The 20,995-nt window shown below is 41.1% G+C and overlaps 1 protein-coding gene across 6 annotated transcripts in view; it reads right to left on the bottom strand.

The window, feature by feature from the left end:
• The window catches only part of MCF2 (MCF.2 cell line derived transforming sequence), a 121,826-nt gene that overhangs the window by 56,829 nt on the left and 44,002 nt on the right, over window positions 1–20,995 (bottom strand). For 5 of the 6 annotated variants that reach the window (XM_054695535.1, XM_054695534.1, XM_054695532.1 and 2 more), the window contains exons 2-4: window positions 20,044–20,112; window positions 15,657–15,771; window positions 13,997–14,087 (exon numbers count right to left, since the gene is read on the bottom strand). In XM_054695535.1, coding sequence (XP_054551510.1) covers window positions 13,997–14,087; window positions 15,657–15,771; window positions 20,044–20,068 — 231 coding nt within the window. In that variant the 5' untranslated portion in view covers window positions 20,069–20,112. Of the gene's footprint in view, window positions 1–10,875; window positions 11,237–13,996; window positions 14,088–15,656; window positions 15,772–20,043; window positions 20,113–20,995 lie in introns of those variants that run through there. The other variant, XM_054695536.1, reaches the window with a different exon arrangement.

Here is a 20,995-nt window from a genome sequence, read left to right as displayed (position 1 = left end):
CAAGATATGAGGTTTGAATGCGTCTGATGAGAAAGCAGAGACTAGAAAGATCAATTCCCAGATTTCTGACTTGAATAAGTCAGAAACTTACTCTTGTTGTCATGGGGAACACAAGGGAATCATGTTTTAAAGGTGCTAAGATACTGCTCCCTCAGGAATAAGTTCCTGGATATGGTGGGTCGGAAGGGTCAGCAGAACACCCAACGATGCCCATCAGACAAACGCATTTACAAATAAGGACGGAAAGGACTTCCTGCTAAATGGGAGAACATATTTGCACATCATCCATCCCACAGGGGTTAATATCCAAAATATCCACAGAACTCATAAAACTCAACAATTACAAAATAGCAACCCAATTAAAAAATGAGCAGAGGACCTGAATAGACGCTTCTCCAAAGACATACAAATGGCCAGTAGGCACACGAAAAGATGTTCATCATGCAAATCAAAACAAAATATCACCTCACACCTGTGAGAATGGTTACTACCCAAAAGACAAGAAACAGCAAGTATTTTTTTTAAGCTGTCATATATAATTTTTTTTATTAGATAATAAATTTTATTGTTATTTCCCCATACAATTGCAGCCCCCCCCATTCTGACCCCAATCCCTCCCCTCCCGCCCCTGCCCCCCTAAAAGTGTCTCTGGTTCATAGTTTTTTGTTGATTTTGATTTTCACTTTCTTATAGTTATTCATTTTCCTGGTCCCTTATTTAAGTTTTCTAGATTCCTGCTATGAGTGAGACCATCCGGTATTTTTCTTTTTCTTTCTGGCTTATTTCGCTGAGCATGATCCCTTCCAGCGCCATCCATGTTGCTGCAAATTGCATGAGTTTATCTTTTTTGAATGCTGAGTAATATTCCATGGTGTATATGTACCACATCTTCTTGATCCAGTCATCTATTTTTGGGGCATTTGGGTTGTTTCCAAAGCTTAGCTATTGTAAACAGTGCTGCTATAAACATAGGGGTGCAGGTGTTCTTTGGAATTGATGTTTCTGTGTCCTTTGGGTAAATACCTAGGAGTGGAATTGCTGGATCATATGGAAGCTCTATGAGAAACAGCAAGTATTACAGAGGATGTGGAGAGAAGGGGACACTTGTACACTATTGGTGGACTTGTAAATTGGTGTAGCCATTGTGGAAAGCAGTATGGAGAGTCCTCAAGAAATCAAATACAGAAATTCCCTATGACCAAGTTATCCTACTTCTGGATATTTACCCAAAACATACAAAAATACTAATTTGAAGAGACGTCATGTACCCCCATGTTGATCACAACATTATTTGCAAGAATCAAGAAATGGAAAAGACCTAAAAAGCCCATCAATTGATAAGTGGATAAAGATGTGGCTTACATACTCCATTGGATACTCTTCAGCTACAAAAAAAAAAAAAAAAAAAAAGGATGAAAGCCTGCCATGTGCAAGTGCATGGATGGATTTAGAGGGGATTAGGTTTAGTGAAATGAGCCAGACAGAAAAAAGGCAATCAGACATCATATGATTTCACACATAAGCGGTATATAGCGAAAACAGATGAACTAAATAAAACAAAAACTTTTGGACTACAAGATTAATTTGTGGTTATTCTAAGAGAAAGGTGGAAAGGAGCAGTGAGTGAATCAGGCCCAAGGAAAGAATGGTTGGGTGAAGGATGGAACTGAGCTTTTAGTAATGACCTTCATGCACACATGCTGATTCTCACAGATAAACATCTGAAACTTATATAATGAAACATTACTTCCATAAAAAAAAAAGAAAGCCGTGTAGGCTGGGAATGTAGAGTTGGGAGTCAGCTTCAAAACACTAGATTAAGCATAAAAAAGTTAAATATGTCAAAAATGTTTAAAATACAGTGATCTTTTAAAATAATTTTTGACACCACATTGTATTATAAGTTTCAAGTAAGCATTATTACAAATCAACATTTGTATATAAATACTCCATTACACTCAGTACAGTATTTTTTCAGGCATGTTGAAATATTAGTGGAAAAAATTTTAAAAATTTAAAAAAAGAAATATTAGTAATTGGGCAAAATTATAAAGCAAAAATGAATGAGATATTGTGGGGGACACATGGGAACTCTGTACTTTCTGCTCAATTTGCTGTGAAACTTAACCTGCTCTTAAAAAAAAAAAAAAAAAAAACAACAACAAAGACTATTTTTTACAAAAAGTAACTTTCACTGAGGTATAAGACCTAGTAGACACTGGGGGAAATCACATTCAAAACTGCATTTTTAAAACTCCGTTTGAGATAGTAATAAATCCTAAACAGGTAAAAGGACGATGAAAATCAGAGCGAGGGAAGAACTATCTATGATACAGACAAGCAAAAGCAGAGCGCACAAAATTCAATCAATAAATCAAACATTCATAGTATAAATAGACACAAGTTGAGGGGCTCTCCACCGCTCCCCCAGATGGCCATATCTGTGCTACCCTCTCCCTTCAAGAGAAATTACTTCCCCTCTGCTATGTTCTGAATGTCTGTGCTCCCCAAATTCAAACACTGAAACCTAACTCCCAGGGAGGGGGGCCTTTGAGAGGTGACTAGGTCACAACGGTGGAGCCTAGTGAATGGGATTTGTGCCCTCATAAGCCAGAGGGCTCCCTAACCCCTCCCAATGTGACAACATAGAGAAAAGACGGCCACGGTAGTCCCCCCTCATGCACGACTTCTCCCCTTGTAACTAAACCCACCACCAGTTGCAGCCTGAAAATATTACACAGGGCAATTCCAGAAATACACAATTCAGAGCGCTTCTCTAAGTAGCATGACGAAATCTCACGCCACCACACTGTCTTGCCCAGAACATGAATCATCCCTTCGCCCAGCATATTGTCATCAGTCACTTAGTAGTCACTTCAGCTTTTTAAAAATATTTATACTTTTATTACAGTATATGGTTATAATTATTCTAATTTACCATTAGTTATTGTTGATCTCTTACTGTGCCTAATTTATAAATTAAACTTTATCATAATTATGTATGTCTAGAGAAAAGCAGTATACACAGGGCTCAGTACTATCCATATGTTTAGGCATCTGGGAGGGGGACACAGCTTATCTGCTAATTGACAAGGAGAGATGACTGTGTGTGAACCAGGAAGCAGACTTCTATGAGTAATAAACGTTTGTTGTCTAGAAACCACCAAGTCTGTGGTGTTCTCTTATAGGAGCCCCGACAGACAACGACAGTCTCATATTATTCTGAATGTTGGTTCCCAATGAGAACTGTTCCTTTTCTACTTGGCTTTGTCCTTCCAACACACATGGCGTGAAAACTTGATGTAAGCAGAGCCAATGTTCTACCTAGGATTGTTCAAAGATGGCTGGAGGAAGGAAACTTGAGCCATTGGGTTCCACTGCAGAGCTACAAGGGGCCGTGAGCCCAGCTGCTGGAGGTTTATTTCAAGGAACAAAGTCCACATGTGGAGAAAAGACAGTAGTGACAGAGCCCAGTGAAGATGCATAGTCCTCACCTAGTGTAGAGTTGATTTTGCACTACATATGGTGGTACATACTTTCCAGTTAGTATAAGATTTAAGCAAAATAATGAATAGAAAAGCATTAAGTTTTTTAATTTACCTTGGATTCTTGGACTAAGGACAGCAGGTTGAGATAGCAAACTTTTAGGATATGAATAAAGGCTTACTTAAGGAGGGGACTCTGATAGCGACTTGCGAGGCAGCTGCACCTATTCTTAGGTTGAGGACACTGATTCTATTCTATCCCATTCACTCTGGAAGTTAAACCTTTACTTCTTCGTGTGCGTCAACCACCACTATTATACTTACTTGCCTTGACCCAGCTTATTCTCTCACTTGTAAATGAGACTGGCAGCACCCCGTTTTTTCCAACACTGACAGCGAAATTACTTTTAGTCTTTTATGGATTCTAGGTCAATCTGGTCTCATCATCTTCTCTTCTCTGCCTTTCCTTAAGGTCATCTTCTCCAGTACTGTGTAGGAAATCTCTAGATGCAAAACCCTGGGACTGGCGGCTTAAAGCCTGGAATCCTTACCCACCTCCAAAACTGTGGCAAGAAGAATACTACGGGGACAGAGAGGGCACGTGGCAACTCTGACTGAGGTGCGGAGCGGGTCTCTCCCTTGCCATTCCAAGAAGAGCCAGGCTGTCCCCATAGTCAAATTCAGGGACAGTTGAAAACATCACTGAAGAAAGCAGAAAGGAGAGGGAAGTACAGTCACTGTCCAGAGACTCTGTAGGAGGCAGTGCTGGCGGGGTTCGAGGTAGAAAACTGCTTCTAAGCCAGGGATTTTATGTTGGACGGTTATGAAATCTGTTATCACTTCTATTTGATAAAAGAGCTTATCCCAAACATGGGTCACTGCATAAAATGTTTCTAAAGACAATATCACATTCTAATCAGCTCATTCTTAAGTAAACTTTCTCATCTTATCACACGTTCTCCTTTAATTCTTCAAAATGTTTAGTGGTTTGCTTGCCGAGAAAATTCGCATTTTTAAAGAAAATGCACTGTCAAGGATGAAAACTTCATTTATTGCCTGTATAATAATATTTACAATGTCTTCCATTATAGGAGAAGTTTACACTCTTCAATAAGCTATCGTCCAAACCTCCCTAGAACACATGGCTTCTATTAAGCCAAATAATTCTCAAATTTACTAGCCCTTTGAAGGAATAAATAACCTGTTGGCATTAGCTATCCAAGAACTAAGCAACTGAGTGACTGTCAAACATTTCATTTGATTTGTCAGTTATTTCTTAAGGAAATGAAATCACCGAGTTCAGACCAGGGACATGGCTTCGCTCCCTCATGCCTTTTAAATGTGTGAATCCGATGTACTGGATTTTTAATCCCCGTTCCATTCACTTGTCCCTAACCTAAATAAGTGATGTCTAATTATAGCGAATCTACAGCCTCACATGAGTGACTACTTTTCTCTATTTTTGTATTATTTTTATTGTGGTAACACTGGTTTACAACACTGCATATGATTTAGAGGTCCGGGCCCACGCCTCCTCAGATGTATGTCAACACACCACAGCCACCAGCAAGGCAGCCGGGGGCCTCCACCACAGTCCATTGGCCTCCACACCCCCTTATCAGCTAAGTTTCCAATTGCGTCATTTTCTTCCTAATTATTATCTTTATTCTTATATAGACTTTTTAAAGTAACACTGGCTTACAACGCTGTGCAGGATTTAGAGGTGGTGGTTCACACCTCTTCAGGTGTGTGTTACCACACCACACCCACCACAGTCCACTTGGGGCCCTCCTCCCTTGTTCTCACCCCTCATCCTCTCCTTCTAGTAGCTTCAATTCTATAGTGATTAACATTACTGTCCTTTTATTAATCTAATTTTTAAATTGTATTTTTTTTATTCCGGTAACCTTGCTTTACAGCACTCTGTATGCTTCAAAGGCGTAGGGTCACGCCTCCTCGGAAGTACGTCACCACACTGCAACCACCACCAGGGCACCCACAGTCCTCCACCACAGTCCACTGGGCCCCCTCCACCCACAGTCCCCCTCTAGTAGCCTGAATCCAAAATCAGATTTTGGAATGACTACTTTTCACAGCTACTTTCTACCCAGAAAATACAGACAGACATATTTACAGGTACTCAGGACCTCTCCAAGCCATAAGGAAGAGAAAGGAGGAGCAGGGGGTAGGGGATAAAGGGTAGGAAAAGGAAATGGCCAGCTGGTCAGGGGTGGGAGTGCCACTTTTGATGAGTGCCTATTACGACGAGCATTACGTCCCTCACGAGCACTAGATGGCACTGTGCTACGTACTCCATGGGCCGGGGGCTGTTTCCATCCTCATTTCACAAATGGAGAGACCAAGCGTGACAGAATGATGATCCCCAAAGATGTCCACATCCTAATCCTCAGAACCGGCGACTATGGTGCCTTACAAGGCAAAAGGGACTTTATAATGGCACTGAGTTAAGGACCTTGGCTAAAGCGAGAGGTCCTGGGTGGGGGAGCTGGGGAGCAAGGTAGTCATAAGAGCCTTAATTAAACAAAGAGGGAGGCAGCAGAGTCAGAGGCGGAGATGCAAGGACAGAAGCAGAGGTCACCATGAGGCAGGGCCCAGAGAACGTGGGTGGCCTCTAGAAGGTGGGAAAGTCAAGGAAACAGATTCTGCTCTGGACGCTCCAGAAAAAACACAGCACTGCTATGTCGTGCCTTCAGCCCAGGGTGACTACTTTTGAACTTCTGACCTCCAGAACTGCAACAGAATATATTTGTGTCCTTTTGAGCAGTAGATGGGATTAAACAGGCCCAGATTTTGTAAGGTTAAGTAACTGTTGAGCACTTCCAGCTTGTAAATGGAAGAATTAAAACCCAGATTCACCTGACCACAGAGCCGGATACTTAAGAAAGCTATAAATGAAAAACAGAATAAATATACATTTTTTTCATCTCAGCTTTCCTCCCTCTGGAGGAACTCCTAATGGGTGGCGAAGGGATGAACAGGAGGAATGTGGAGAAGCACAGCACAGATGATACAAGGATCGGGGTGAGATGGAGAGGCTAAACCTATAGCAAAGGTGACAAATTTGCACGCCTACTGTGTGTGAGGTGGCTGATGTAAATGGGTGAAATGGGCAAACTCAAATGAAAATACAACATGGAAAATGGCAATTCACACTCTTTCCAGATGGGGACTAACAGGAAATGTTGGGGATTGTGGCAAAGTGAAAACCGTGGGGGCGGAGCGGGGCTCGCTAGCCAGTTCCAATGAAAGGTTATCCTGTGGGAAGGTGGGACCCACTTTGCCAAATCTTTGATTACTCAAAAGAAGCTAGAAATCCAGAGCTCTGTGTAGAACGTCAAGATTTTTTAAAGATAGAAAACAAATAAAAAGTTCACGAAAACATGATATGGGCTGAACAAAACCCACTGATGGCCTGCCAGTTTGCAACCTCTGAGCTAAGGCTTCGGCCAATATCAATGACATGAACAGTCTCTCCGTGACCACCGGCTATGGGGTTCTGGGGGGAACAGAGCACTCTTGAGCAATTTTAACCTGAAGGGTCATATGGATTTAAGATCAATGTGCATGTGATAGCACAGGAGCCTATAGGTATACAGAGTGCTTTTCCCTACATGCAGATATTTGCAGAATAAAAGCTTCGAGAAATCTATTTTCAAGCTACTGGTGAAATGAACGCATCTCCCACGCATCCTAAACAGTATCAGATGCACATTGTAGCTGTAGATCAACAGTTAACACAACACCACCACCGAGCTTTTCCATTTCGGTTGGGGGACACTTCCTTTCTGAATGGCTTGGTATGCTGCTTTAAGGAGGTCTGAGCTGTATGGTTATATAAACATGAAAAATCATGACTTCTATTTTTTCCCACAATCAAACCCAGGGCTTAAGACAATAAATTGTTTTTTGAGAACTTGTCAAAAAGGCAAAGACATGTGGACAAGGGTCAGGCTTGTTCTATTTTCTTAGTGTTTCTCTTTTAACAACAACAAAAGGCAGCATGAGAGGAAACGGCGTTGGTTTTTGCTTTTCGTAGACATTTTTTTTTTTTAGAGTTCTAACATGTGACCACTTAAAGGCACCTCAGTAAAAATGAACACGCTGCTGCCCAACGTCTAGAGCTGAGGCCAGGCTGCCATCCCCAGGCATGCCCCCGCTCAGCCTCTGCCCAGCCCCCTGCAGCAGCAGGTACTCTCTGGCAAGTTAATGGGCTCATGGTAAGCCTCCTCGCCCCCTCTACCTCCTACAGGAGAGTTTACTCCCTTCTCACACCTACCCCTCCCTTCCGGGTTCCACAGCTGTCCTCACAGCAGCGCAGGCAACTTCAACAAAAGCCACACACCTGATGCAGCATTTCACCGTTAAGTCTGAGAATTAGCCTTGGTTAGCATCAGCTCGTGCAGTACCTGAGGCAAGTTCATAATCCTACACACACTTCCCAGTTACCCCAGGTATTTCTTCCAGAATGTTTAAAATGCCTGATACAGCATAGAAGTTTTGGTTACTTTTACCTTAAAAAAAAAAAAAAACTTATATTTCAATAGTTTTTCCTTTTTTAATCTTTAGGGCAAAGAAATGCAGTAACCATAGAGGGAATTCTTGGCTGAAAGTCTACAACACCCGTGCCAGTTTTGTGACACAGGTTGTCCTGTCACCTCTGTCACACCACAGAGAAGCAGGCCTCACCACTGTCTCAGCTGGGGCACGTTGGTGAGCAGTGGTGCCCAGGCCTATCTAAACACTCAGGACAAGCTCTTTCCGTGTCACTCAACACTTTCCAGGGCACATACCTAACACTGCACAAACCGCACAGGCTCAAGACTTGTTGCCTTAGCCGGAAGGAATGACTTGACATTGACATCTACAAATGGGACAAATATTAGCAATCCAAAGAAAACTGTACATCATGGCACCCACGGAATGGAAACTATCATGACCTCCTATCATATAACAAAACATAACGCTGGCACATGCAGGTGCTGCCATGATTGACATTGATTAGGTCTACCCCATCTCTTTAAAATTCACTAGAAAAAAATCTCATGACCTCAAGCTAGACCGAAGTGTTTCCAATGGCAGGAGCTACAGCTGCCCTCTTCCCCCATACTCCATCCTGAAAGAGTCCACTTGCCAAGTTACCTCATGGAAGGAACAGCCCCGGGGATGACTCCTTCCTTGTGGTTTGCTCTTCCTGACACTTATTTGTACACCTCCCCACACCCCAATTTGATGACAGCCATTGCAATCTCCACCAACTAATTGGTTTAAACCCTCTCTTTGGACTTTATATCCACTGGACAATTCTCTCAGGAGCTACCAAAATCAGCCCAACTCCAGAGATCTTTTAAAATCAACTGCAGAGATCTCTCGAAGTCAAAGTATAGTGTCACCAGCTGAGTTTCAAGTTTCTCAATACAGTCAAGTCCTATCCATGTAAGCAGAACAAGTCTGTCTTCTACTATAGTTCTGGATGATGGACTTAATCCAATCAATTCCATTTCTAGATAGCTGCTCCTAGGGGCCACTTAAAGTAATTCATTTAAGAGAGAAATGGAGGAAGGAAACACAAGTGCCAAACAAATATCATCTCCTTTATTAGGCCTTCCCCACCAGCTAGACATTCTTTCATGATATTAGTGAACATGTCCTACCCTCTCTACTGGACAGAGAGATCCCAGGCCCACTGGTTATTTGCCTTTATAGCCCATAGTATGTGTAACACAGGACTAAATAGATCTTTTCAAGGAGTCGTTGTATGCTGCATTTGTGTGTGTAGTCACATGTGTATAGACACAAAAGTAAGTTCCTCATGAGGAAACATCTATGTATTAGGCACTTTTTGAAAGCTTAAGTTGGTCACTTTTGATAACAAAAGTATCATGTGAATAATGCCCAATACTGCAAAGCACACATACTGAACTTCTTGTGCACCACAAATTATCTGTTAAAAGTCTGAAGCACTTATTCTAATACAGAATCACACATGGAGCTGAAGACACAATTTTTTCAAAATGCAAAGATCCATATCCTCAACATAATTAAAAAAAAATACTTTTCTGTGTGCTAAGAACCTTATTAGAAAATAAATTATCTACTCGCCCATTTCTGTTCACTGTCATTCAACAATAAAATTCTTACTGGTTTATTTTCCCTATCTGACTTTTATTTCCAAATGTCATTTTTTCCCTATAGCTGACTTTTACTCTCTTATTTTGTGTGTGTTGTCTTGATTGCTTTCATAAGCTAGTACTATGTTTTAAATCATAACAATAATATCTTAAGCTTTGAAAGAAAGACAGTGGTATAAAACTGCGTTGATGACAAGTTAGTTATTAAACTAGTGTCACAATACATCTAAATATTGCTTTAAAATTTTGCTGGGGGCCTCCCCGGTGGCGCAGCGGTTGAGCACTGGGTTGCGAAGCTGCCCGCAGCCTCTGCAGCGCCGGTTCGATCCCCGGCTGCTCCCCGGCCACCGAGGAGGGTCCCCCATGGCGCGGAGACCTCTCCTGCCGCCCGTTGCTCCCCTCAGCAGTGTACTTTGGTCCTTCTGCCTGCTCTGCTCCCCGCTCTGGCTAATTCTCTCACCCTCCTGCGCTTCTGACTGTACCCAGTGCTTGTATAAATAAATAAATAAATAAATCTTTTTTGAAAAATAGAAAATAAATAAAATTTTGTTGGGAATTTAGTATACAAGTAAAGCAGGGAAGGAAAAAATTTTAGTTAAAAAGTGTTTGAAATATATCCAAAAGGAGCGATTTCTAAATTCTAGTCTATCATGTAGTGAGTCACCATTTTTTCTTAAAAAAAAAAAAAGTTGTCAACAGGCTAGACTCCTGCCTCTTTAAAGTTTCAATCTAGCGAAGAATTGAAACCAGAAAGATTTCAAATCATTACAGACTTTAAAGTCAGTCATTTCACCTGTACAGTAACACCCAGGAAGGGCTGCCTTTTTAAAAGCTGATGAAGTCGTCTACAGGCCCCATGCACGGTCTCAGGCGCTACTGGACCACAACGGAAGAAGGGATGCATCCTTTTGTTAGATATTAACTCGTGATTTAAAGCTACTCTGCCAAACAGTTAAAAAATGCTCTCACAGTCTTACGCAAGTAACATGACTAGCTGTGCTTCCTCATAAACTTGATCACATTTAGATTCTGAAATTATATTCCACCACCTTGACGTCTGTACATTTCCCTATGTCAGTATCACAGTAATCACATCAATGCAATCCATGCAAACACCAGTCTCCATTCTCCATCTGTCCTTAAAAGCCCCGTTCAGCAGTTTGTGCTACAGCACCATGCTGCCGCATCCCTGCACTTGAACTTGGGAACAGGCTTTCCAGGACTGCAGGCAGAGCCCTTACCGCATTCCTTCTGAACCTCATCTTGCCTCTCGGGGGATTTGCTTCTGCCATCTCGCCTATACACAATAACACTCTTCTTGTCCAATTGTCAATGCAACATTGATGAAATATGAGCTGTTTCTTGGGTAGTATTTAAAAGCGGCAGCCAAAAACCTCTATTAAACAAAGCTACCGAAGCTGCTTCCATTACCACAGTGGCAGCTCTGCAAAAAAACCCCACTATCCCTGATTAGTCAGCTGACAGAGCCTTCCCTGCTGCTCATTGTAATTCAGAGCTGACACATTCCCCCAATTACTTAGCCTGATTGAACCTCATGGATTAGCTTGAGTTGGACTGCTCAAGAAGATCAGGCATATCCTAGGAATGAAAGAAGGAAAAAAAAAAAAAACCCGACTCTTCCTAGGGGCTTGATGGGACTGGCTTTCTCTTCTGCGCAGTTTGCTTTTTAAGGTGGAATGCTAAGAATCTTTGTGAAGGTAGTATTAACAGATGCCTTTATCCTTGTCCTACCCTGGTCTGTAACTTAAAATTCAGTTCTGTTTTTGCTTAAATTAAATTCTATTCTGAGTTTAAGACTTGTGAAAGGTTAACCATTGGTTAAAATTCTGTCCAGATGATAATCTAAAAAGAACGTAACAGATCAACTTTCTAAGGCAGACAGGATTCTCTTCCAAATTAACATTTCTTCCAAATGTATAACAAAAAACAAAAACAAAAACAAAAACTTGCAACTCCTCGGATTAATTATGAAGTACAACCTAACTGCATAGTTTAATTTGGAGTCTACACGTTCAACTCTTCAAATTGAATTGTGTAATTATTTCATAGACACTCACTTAAAATAATACACCAAAGTTACACCTATCTAGGTAGTGGCAATTTTCAGCAGAAATCCTGTCTTAAGCCAACTTCTGCTCTTGAGACTTCCTTGTATTCAATATTTACCTTTATTGCAAACAGTGTATGGTGGCTATTAATGGTTGAGATAGAACTAATGTGCTCTTGGATCTGGGCACAGAAATTAGACTACCAGCAGAAATATTTAAAATGTTAAAAAAAAAAAAAACACTAAAGAACCAATGGGCAGTTATAGGTCATCGAAACCTGTATCTCCAACTCCTGCCCAGTACCACCAATTTGGTGGTTATGAGGATAAATGAACCCTCAGTGCAGAGTTACTTGCTGAGCGTGGTTCTGAATACCCCTAGGAAACCAGCAAGGAGAACAAGAAACAAGTCATCATTCCTCTGTTGACCCCAATTTAACAACATCAAGATGGGATCTTATATATCTCTCTTAGGAAAAACAAGACCTTTGTTCCAAGCAACCTACTTGATTAATAAAAGTAAAACTTTATCAACGAACTGATGGCATTGCCAAATAGACACTCAATGAAATTAATTTAGTCAAGCAGATAGTTTTGGCCAAAAATTTTGCTCTGGCTCTTTTTGTTCCTTAGCTATCTGACCTTGGATTCATCACATTACCTTTCCAAAGAGTGTATGTCAATGTAATTCCCTCATCTATAAGGATACCAGCTTGCAGTGCTTCCTCAGGAAAGAGAGACTCAATCTTACTGAATAAATATGAATGTTTTTGGAAAAGATATATATGTGTGTGTGTGTACACACACACACACACACACACACACACAGTCGAGGTTTTACTACTTTGTTCTAGTAACCCGTGTGAATTTGGTATTGACTTCTGTCTACTGCTAATCATTAAACAGCTCTATTAAAGAAATAAACAAAAAAAATGACTTTGCAGACTTGCCCAAGATGAAGAATAATTCATGCTGAGTGTGAAAAGAATAATGATCTCATTCATCTTACACATGAGTGCCAGCATAGTCTTTACACTGCTTAGTAAGTTAGAACAGCAAAAAGAACACTGGCTCAGAAGTCCGACCTAGATTTTTATCTTCTCTTCACAACTGAATTGACTTCCTCTAGTGGACATGGCCTCCTGTGTCAGTCAGGAGACAAAGTGAGAATTTCAGGTGGCTGATGATGTTGGCCTCTCAAGGAAAAAAAATATATTGATTCCCCGTTGCTCAGGTGAGACAGAAGGGTGGCCGTGTGTGACTTCCAGAGACCCCATCCTGCCAAGTGCAAGAAGCTATGGATTCTTCACCTCTTTCCTCTTCTGTGAAAGGGACGTGTCAGACAATGCCACTAGATCCGGGCCAGCCTACTCATGCCAAAAGAACATCTTGGCTGTGGGAGGGCTGCATCTCTCCTATTGCTTCCTTTAGGGAAACTGTTGTGTCTCTCTGGGTCTTAGAAGGCTGGTTCCTTAGGGGGAATATGTTCCAGTAAGGGAGATAGGTCTGTCAACTTGTAGGGGACTTAGCACCTGACACCAACCCTGGGTAAGAGTTCAGAAGGATATTCACCAAAATGTTCAGAAGTACTGATTTCTGGATAATCCAGAGTGCTGGATTATCTGTTTTTTTTTTTTTTTAAAGATTTACTTTTATTTATTTATGAATATAAAAACTGGGGTGTGAGCCAGAGGTGCAGGAAGGTGGGGTTTGAGAGGATTCACCAGAGAGTGGGGAGCAGAACAGGAAGATCTACTGAAATATACTAGAGAGGGGAGCAGCAGGTGAGACAGGAGCGGTCTGCTGAGCCATGTGGGTTAGTTGTTGGCTGGGGATCGAACTCATGCCACAGTGGCTGGCGATAGCTTGATAACGCTGAGACTTTCAGCCCTGAGCCACCAGGGAGGCCCCAGAGTGCTGGATTATTGATGATTGTTTCAAACTGTCTTCATTATACCTCTTCCTATAAACCATGAGTATGCAACGCGCAACACAGTCTTTTCCATTTTTGAAAAGTTCCCAGAAAAGCTCGCCCTGCTCAGAACTGCCAAAGATCCACGAATATCTTCTTACTCCTAAGCACTCATCCTCTCCCATTAGGTTTATTTATTTATTTATTCATTTGTTTGTTTAACTTCATCCCCTCTACCAATTTTTCCTACTTTCCACCTCACCACTGCCACCTTCTCCAATTGTCTCCATCAGTATCGAAATAATCTGTACCACCCTCAACAAAGGACAAAATCATGTGGAACAATGAATGCACTGGGACCATGGGCTACGTCAGCACTTACTGAGATTTTTTGGAGAGAGATTTTGAGAGAAGACCATGTATCCAACCTTCGATCAAGAATAATGGTAAACCGGGAGTCAGATCCATTTTGTCTGCGAGATAAGAAGAAACAGTGTTTTCCTTAGTATTAATCCACATTTGCTAGACATGTCCTTACTTCTGCTTATCTCATTTACATTTGCTATCTTGACTAAAGATAGATTTGGATTTGGAAAGCCATCACAAATTATTATCTGGGAAAGCCAATTTTCTTCCATATTCCACTATTCACTACTTAAAATTTCTTTTTTAGCACTAATTACAATCTTCTTTTAATAGGCATTTTTACAGTGTAAAGCAGATAGATCACTAAAACGGACCTGGAACGCTACCATCGTGTGTACGGGTAAACCTCACATACAGCTGGTCCTTCATGACGTCACATTTAATTTTCCAGGGCAATCCACCACAAAGCAACAATCCCTCCATTCATTCCGAAAACCAGTTAAATATCTGCTTCTATCTCCTGACCGTTCTTTTTTTTTTTTTTTTTTTTTAAATAACAGGTTTATAAGGAAAAATAGAAAGGCACCTGCATAGTCACAGTCTTGGGAGGGGAGCTGCCCTCTTGACTGTTCTTTCAAGGAAGGCAGCTTAATGGATAATAAAACTTTTATTTGACCTCAAAAGACCATTTTAAGCTTCAGTGGATGCGCTGTAAATTTAGATTTTCTGGGATTTGATTACGAGACTTCATAATTTTATCATCCTAGTTTTGGGTCCTCTTAGTCTTCAAGGTTAGTAATTAGAAAATGTTTCCCTTACATTTCCCTTAAATACTTCCCTTCACTTTTTGTCTGCGACCTAAATAAAAATCTTAAAGATTTCAAAACTTTTCCTTTGAAAGTATTCTAATCTCCAATTATGTCCAATATCAAGAAGTTCCTCCTAATCCAATATCACTTTTCAATCTATTTATCATTCAGTGTTCTTTTTTTTTTTTTTTTTTTTTTTTTTTTTAAATAATTTTTTATAGAGGCATGTTTTTATTTATTTGTTTGTTTGTTTGTTTGTTTATACATGCACTGGGTACAGTCAGAAGCGCGGGAGGGTGAGAGAATTCACCAGAGCCAGAGCGGGGAGCAGAGCAGGCAGAAGGACCGAAGCACACTGCTGAGGGGAGCAGCGGGCGGCAGGAGAGGTCTGCGCGCCATGTGGGACCCTCCTCTGGTGGCCGGGGAGCAGCCGGGGATCGAACCTGCGTCGCAGAGGCCGCGGGCAGCTTCACAACCCAGCGCTCAACCGCTGCGCCACCGGGGAGGCCCTATCATTCAGTGTTCTTGTCCTTGAAAGAAATGAACAATAGCTATCCTTATTCTTGGCTAGTAAACTCCTTTTTAGGCAAATTAAAAGACTTTAAGTGTGATCATCATCTTTCAACCTATGTTGTTCTTCTTCATGGGAACAAATAATCTAGATCTCCCAACTTTTTCAGATTCTCAGCATAATTTTTATAGCACTTTAGGTATCTGTCAGCTCCCCCTTCTAAGTTTTATTTCTTATCTACCCTGAAGGTGTGCCATATGATCATTTACAATAAAATCAGTCACACTAAAAAGCCATTTCCTGTTATTACATGTGAATTGGTAGCCGATAGAAAACAAATAAATGAAATGCTATACCTCGCAATAGAAGTCAAGTAAGTCAGCACTTTTGCTATCACGTCTTCCGGTATACACCTGAAATTACAATTTTCTGGAAACGTAATGATCCATGCATTGTCTTTTCCACGACCACCTAAAATAGTCCAAAAACAAACAAACAAACAAACTTAGTTATCAATTCATGTGACAACAAAATAAGGAGGATTTCAGATTCAAGGGGGACAGCTAGAAGACACTTCTGGATCAATGTAAATTTTATAAGGATGACGATCTCTGTGTAAACCAAAACGGCACCATGTGCCTAAGTTTAAAGGCACACGGGTTTCTAAATGAAGGCAGAGAGAAAGAAAAGAGAAATGGAAAATATGAGTGAACACAGAAGAAGTTTTCATGGAATACATATAATAAGCATAGCTGAAAATAGAACTGGCCCCTCAAATTGTACAACCAAGGATACTGGGAAATAATTATTTCTTTACCAATGCCATGAGCCTAAATTCAAAATGGGTAATTGATGACTTGTCATCAAGTGGAAAACTTGCTATCATCAACCACTTGGAACCATACTAAGCATGAAAGAATATGGAACCAAACTACAGGGAATAGCAATGTTCTGATGGATTCGTGGAAGAAACATTAAGCAGGAACAGCAGCAATGGTATAGAAATCTTACTAATGCAAAGAAATAAAGATGACAGGTTCTCTGTGGGTGTAAATTCAGTGTGCATCCCACGCCACAGCACTCTGTGCAGCCTAGACGAAGTGAAATATTGAGAATGAAAGGCAGATAAGCACAGGCGTGGGCCTCACAAATGCTCAAGGTCCCTCTATTGCCAGCCTAACAGCTGAGCACAGAGTAGGTGCTCAATCAATATTTAGTGCTCAATCAATATTTAGTGCTAACTGGAAATCTGAAGATTATTTTAGGGGGGAAGTTGTAGGGTGGCCCTTGATTTTTTCCAGAGGTTTCAGTTGTCCTTTGGATGAGTTTCAGTAAAGATACAGACAACTTAGTGTGCCATAAAAACATGAAAATGTCAAAAGATATAAAATGCAACAGGGCCTCCCTGGTGGCGCAAGGGGTTGAGCACCGCAATATGAAGCAATCTGCAGCCTCTGTAGCATGAGTTCGATCCTCGGCCAGCCGGTGTTCTGCCACATGGTGCAGGAGACCTCTCCTGGCTCGCCCGCTGCTCCCCTCAGCAGTCAATCTGCCTGTTCTGTTCCCTGCTGTCTCTGGTGAGTCCTCTCACCCCCTGCATCTCTGGCCTGTACCCCAGCTCTTGTATGCATAAATAAATAAATCTTTTAAAAAATGCAATGATAAAAACATTCCAATAGAAAGCCAAAATGGAGAGAAAATAAAAACAAAGAACTACTGGGGGGAAATAGAAAGCAAATAAGAAGACGGTAAATTTAAACACAGCCATAGGAATAATCACATTAAGTATAAAGGATCTGGCACCCCAATTGAAAGTCAGAGATTATTTAATTGGATAAAAAAAAAATTACGATCCCATTACATACTGCCTACAAGAGACACACTTTAAGTATAAAGACACAAATGCATTAAAAGGAAAAGAATGGGGAAAAATACCCTGCTAATACCCTGCTAATATTAGTCAAAAGGAAGCTATCTAATTTTAGACAAAATAGATATTGGAGTCAAGAATATTATTAGATATTAAAGAAAACCATTTGATGATGAATCATTGGCAAATTCATCAAGGGGACATGCGATCCTAAAAGCTTATGTTCCCTGGGCCTCCCCGGTGGCACAGTGGTTGAGCGCTGGGTTGCTAAGCTGCCTGCAGCCTCTGCAGTGCAGGTTTGATCCCTGGCCGCCAGGCAAGGGTCCCACATGGCACGCAGACCTCTCCTGCCGCCTGCTGCTCCCCTCAGCAGTGTACTTCGTTGGTCTGCCTTGTTCTGTCCCCCACTCTGGTGAAATCTCTCGCCCTCCCGCACTTCTGACTGTACCCAGTGCTTATATATATATATACATACACACACACACACACATACATACATACATACACACATAAATAAATAAATATTTTTAAAAATTAAATAAATAAAATAAAAGCTTATGTTCCTAATAACAGAGCCTCCAGATACATGAAACAAAAACTGATGAGTTGTGAATGAGGAATAGATGCATTTACAATTTTAATCAGAAATTTTACCACCCCTCTCAATAATTCATAGAACAAATTCCAATAGAAGTGTATAGAACAGTACATCCAACAAAGGAGAAACACCCTCTTCTCTAGTACACTTGGAAAAAATCAAATTCAGTCTTTGTCTTCATCTTCACCAAGGGAAACTTGAAGGAGAGTCCCCATACCCAAATTATCTTTAGAATCAAACTAATCAAATGATGATAAATCTTCACTATATAAAATTCTAGACTTAAAAGAACACGATGAAGATAATAATCATTGAGAATGAGGACATCTACCCAAGAATGCTAAAGGGAATCAAAGGGAAAACTGTACAACTCTGACCAAGAGATTTTTTTTTTTTAATAGAAGCATGTTTTATTTATTTATTTATTTGTTTGTTTGTTTGTTTATACAAGCACTGAGTACAGTCAGAAGCACGGGAGGGTGAGAGAATTCACCAGAGCCAGAGCGGGGAGCAGAGCAGGCAGAAGGACCAAAGCACACTGCTGAGGGGAGCAGCGGGCGGCAGGAGAGGTCTGCGCACCATGTGGGACCCTCCTCCGGTGGCCGGGGAGAGGCCGCAGGCAGCTTCGCAACCCAACGCTCAACCACTGCGCCACCGGGGAGGCCCTGACCAAGCGATTTTTAGCAAATCATTAAACAAAGGACTTCTACAGGTAAAGTAAGGGTAGAACAGTAATAGAATAGGTAACACGTACTGTAACATATACAACAACTGACTGTTGCCAAGCAAGCTAGTAAGCACTCTACCGTACCCATCAAGGAAAGAAGGGAGGCTCTTCTATAGGTAAATCACCATCAGTGACTAATCTATAAACTGTACCCAGTTTGAAAAACACTAATGAATAAAAAAAATCCCTGAATCTCAAGAGTGACAATATGTCACACATTTATAACACTTATAAAATAAAACATAAATCCACATTAATTAAGTCACCACCAATTCATAATTACTACTACTTATAATCATTAAAATAGAGGCCAGATTGAAGTGTCCAATTGGGATCATCTATAAAATAAATGCTTTTTTAGTAAACTAAGCATGTATGTTATCATTTTGGGAGCAATAATTAAATTACTTGAAAGGAATGAGATCATCTCTACTCTCGACACCTAGGAAGCGTTCATCTTCATGCAAACAAAACATGTGCTGGTACATTTTCCTTATCTGTTTAACATAACAAATATGTTTAATTGTATACCTCAAATTACTCTCATATCTGAGGTAAGTAATACAAGCAATTTGCTTATGTTTAAGCAAAACTTTCTCTAGGTATTTAAGTTAAAAAGAGAGGGTGGCTTGCAATGTTATATCTCTAAACATATGGAATGATATTGAACAGCATCATTCACAAGAGCCAAAAATGGAAGCAACCCAAGTAGTCATCAATGGATGACTGGACAAACAAAATCCAATGGAATATTACTTAGCCTTGAAAAGGAAGTTCCTGTCACATGTCACATGGAGGGTCCTCGAGGACATTATGCTACATGTGAAATAAGCCAGTCACAAAAAGACAAATACTGTATGATTCCATTTACGAGGTACCTCAAAGAGTCGAATCCCTAGGGACAAGAAGCAGAATGATGGCTGCCGGGGTCTAGGGATGGGGAGAGGAATGGGGAGTTCATCTTTAATGGGTGAGTAGTGATGGTCGCACCACAGTGTGCATGTATGGAAACCAATGAAGTGTAAGTTCATGGTCAAGAAGGTATAGTTGATGCTACATGTATTTCATCCCCTCTTTACAAATGATATACAAATGTGTGTATATCAAAAAATACATATTCCGTCCCCTGGAAAAGAACACTTGCTTTCTCATGCGTCAATGAAATCCTAAAACTCAGTTCATGCTGCTTGATTCGGGTGACTTGACTGCGTGCGTAATAAGCATTATGTCATCAGAGCTACAGAGGGAAGAAAACGCTCAAAGAAACCAGCTGCGCCACCGCACTCGCACGCAGCCGCAACGCCTAGGATTTCTGAAGACTTGTCTGAAAGTCAAATGCACACGGGCAATCAGATTGGTTTCAATCACATGTTTAAAACCTCTGGTTATTTTCTAGCCCGTTTCTTCAACAATTTCATGTACAATGTATAAATATTTTCTTTAACGGTGCTTAAATTATAGAGAGAGAGAGAAGAGAGAGGGGGCGATCCTTATGAGGACCAAACCTACCTTGCTGCCTGGTGTAAATATATGCAAAGGCCCGCTTACCAGATAGGAAGGCAATGTCTTGCATTAAGAAGTGGTTGATGTCCTTTATGCGCAGAAGCAGCTCAGTCTCTGTAACACACGAGAAAGAAAGGAAGGAAAATGAGATGCATGTTCAAGCACAACTAGAAACACGTGCAGGATTTCTCAGGGTGCGAACAGAACCTCTGGGATCCCTGGGACCTGTGTCCACAGACACGTGGCTAATATTCTGTCCCTGACCCCTCCGAGCTACACGGCAGGGAGACCGCACCATGAAAACAGCACAGGCAAGTAAACCAGAAACCCACTTCTCAGACTCTGTGGCCACAAAACAAACTCCTCTCACCAGGGGCAAAGGCCCCAACTCCAGGACAACCAGATTTACTTAAAGGCTGGGAAGTCACGCAGAGCTGGGGAAGACTGCCATCTACTTCTGATAATCCCGCTCATTCTGCAAAACTTTATTAGCAATTCCAAAGCAATTTCAGATCTTTTATCTGAGTGGATGTTTCAAATAATCCTTAGGAAAATAGTGGGTTTTTTCCTTCACTTTTTCAAAATAATTTTGCTTTAGAGTTACACACACATAAGTATGTACAGCATTATGTATGGTGAAGAAAACACCTGGCCAGATTCATGTGCCTACTGACACGAGGTAATAGGTTCAAGCAAACGGAGGGGAAAGTCAATACTTATAGAATACAATGGTATTTGGGGTTCCCCCAAGCCCCCGCCACCATCCTTTGCGTCCCATGTTCTTTCCAGCCCCCCATTCCTCTTAGCCTGCAGGAAAGTATTGTTACCCCATCTTGTATTTCAGAAAAAGAGTTGGGAGAGCCCAGTTAAGCGTGTGGCTTTTGAGTCACAAACCTGGATCCAAATCCCAGCTTGTTGCATCTAGTGGCTGCACAAACACGAGCAAGTTACTTTGCCTCCCCGAGCCTCAATTCCTCCTCGCCTGGAAACTGGGCAC

Source organism: Talpa occidentalis, unplaced genomic scaffold (assembly GCF_014898055.3).
Source record: "Talpa occidentalis isolate TD23 unplaced genomic scaffold, MPIMG_talOcc4v2.1 talOcc4.15, whole genome shotgun sequence".
In the NCBI taxonomy this organism is placed as follows: Eukaryota; Metazoa; Chordata; class Mammalia; order Eulipotyphla; family Talpidae; genus Talpa; species Talpa occidentalis.
The sequence above is the reverse complement of the archived record's forward strand: the minus strand, read 5'-3'. Positions and strand labels throughout refer to the sequence as shown.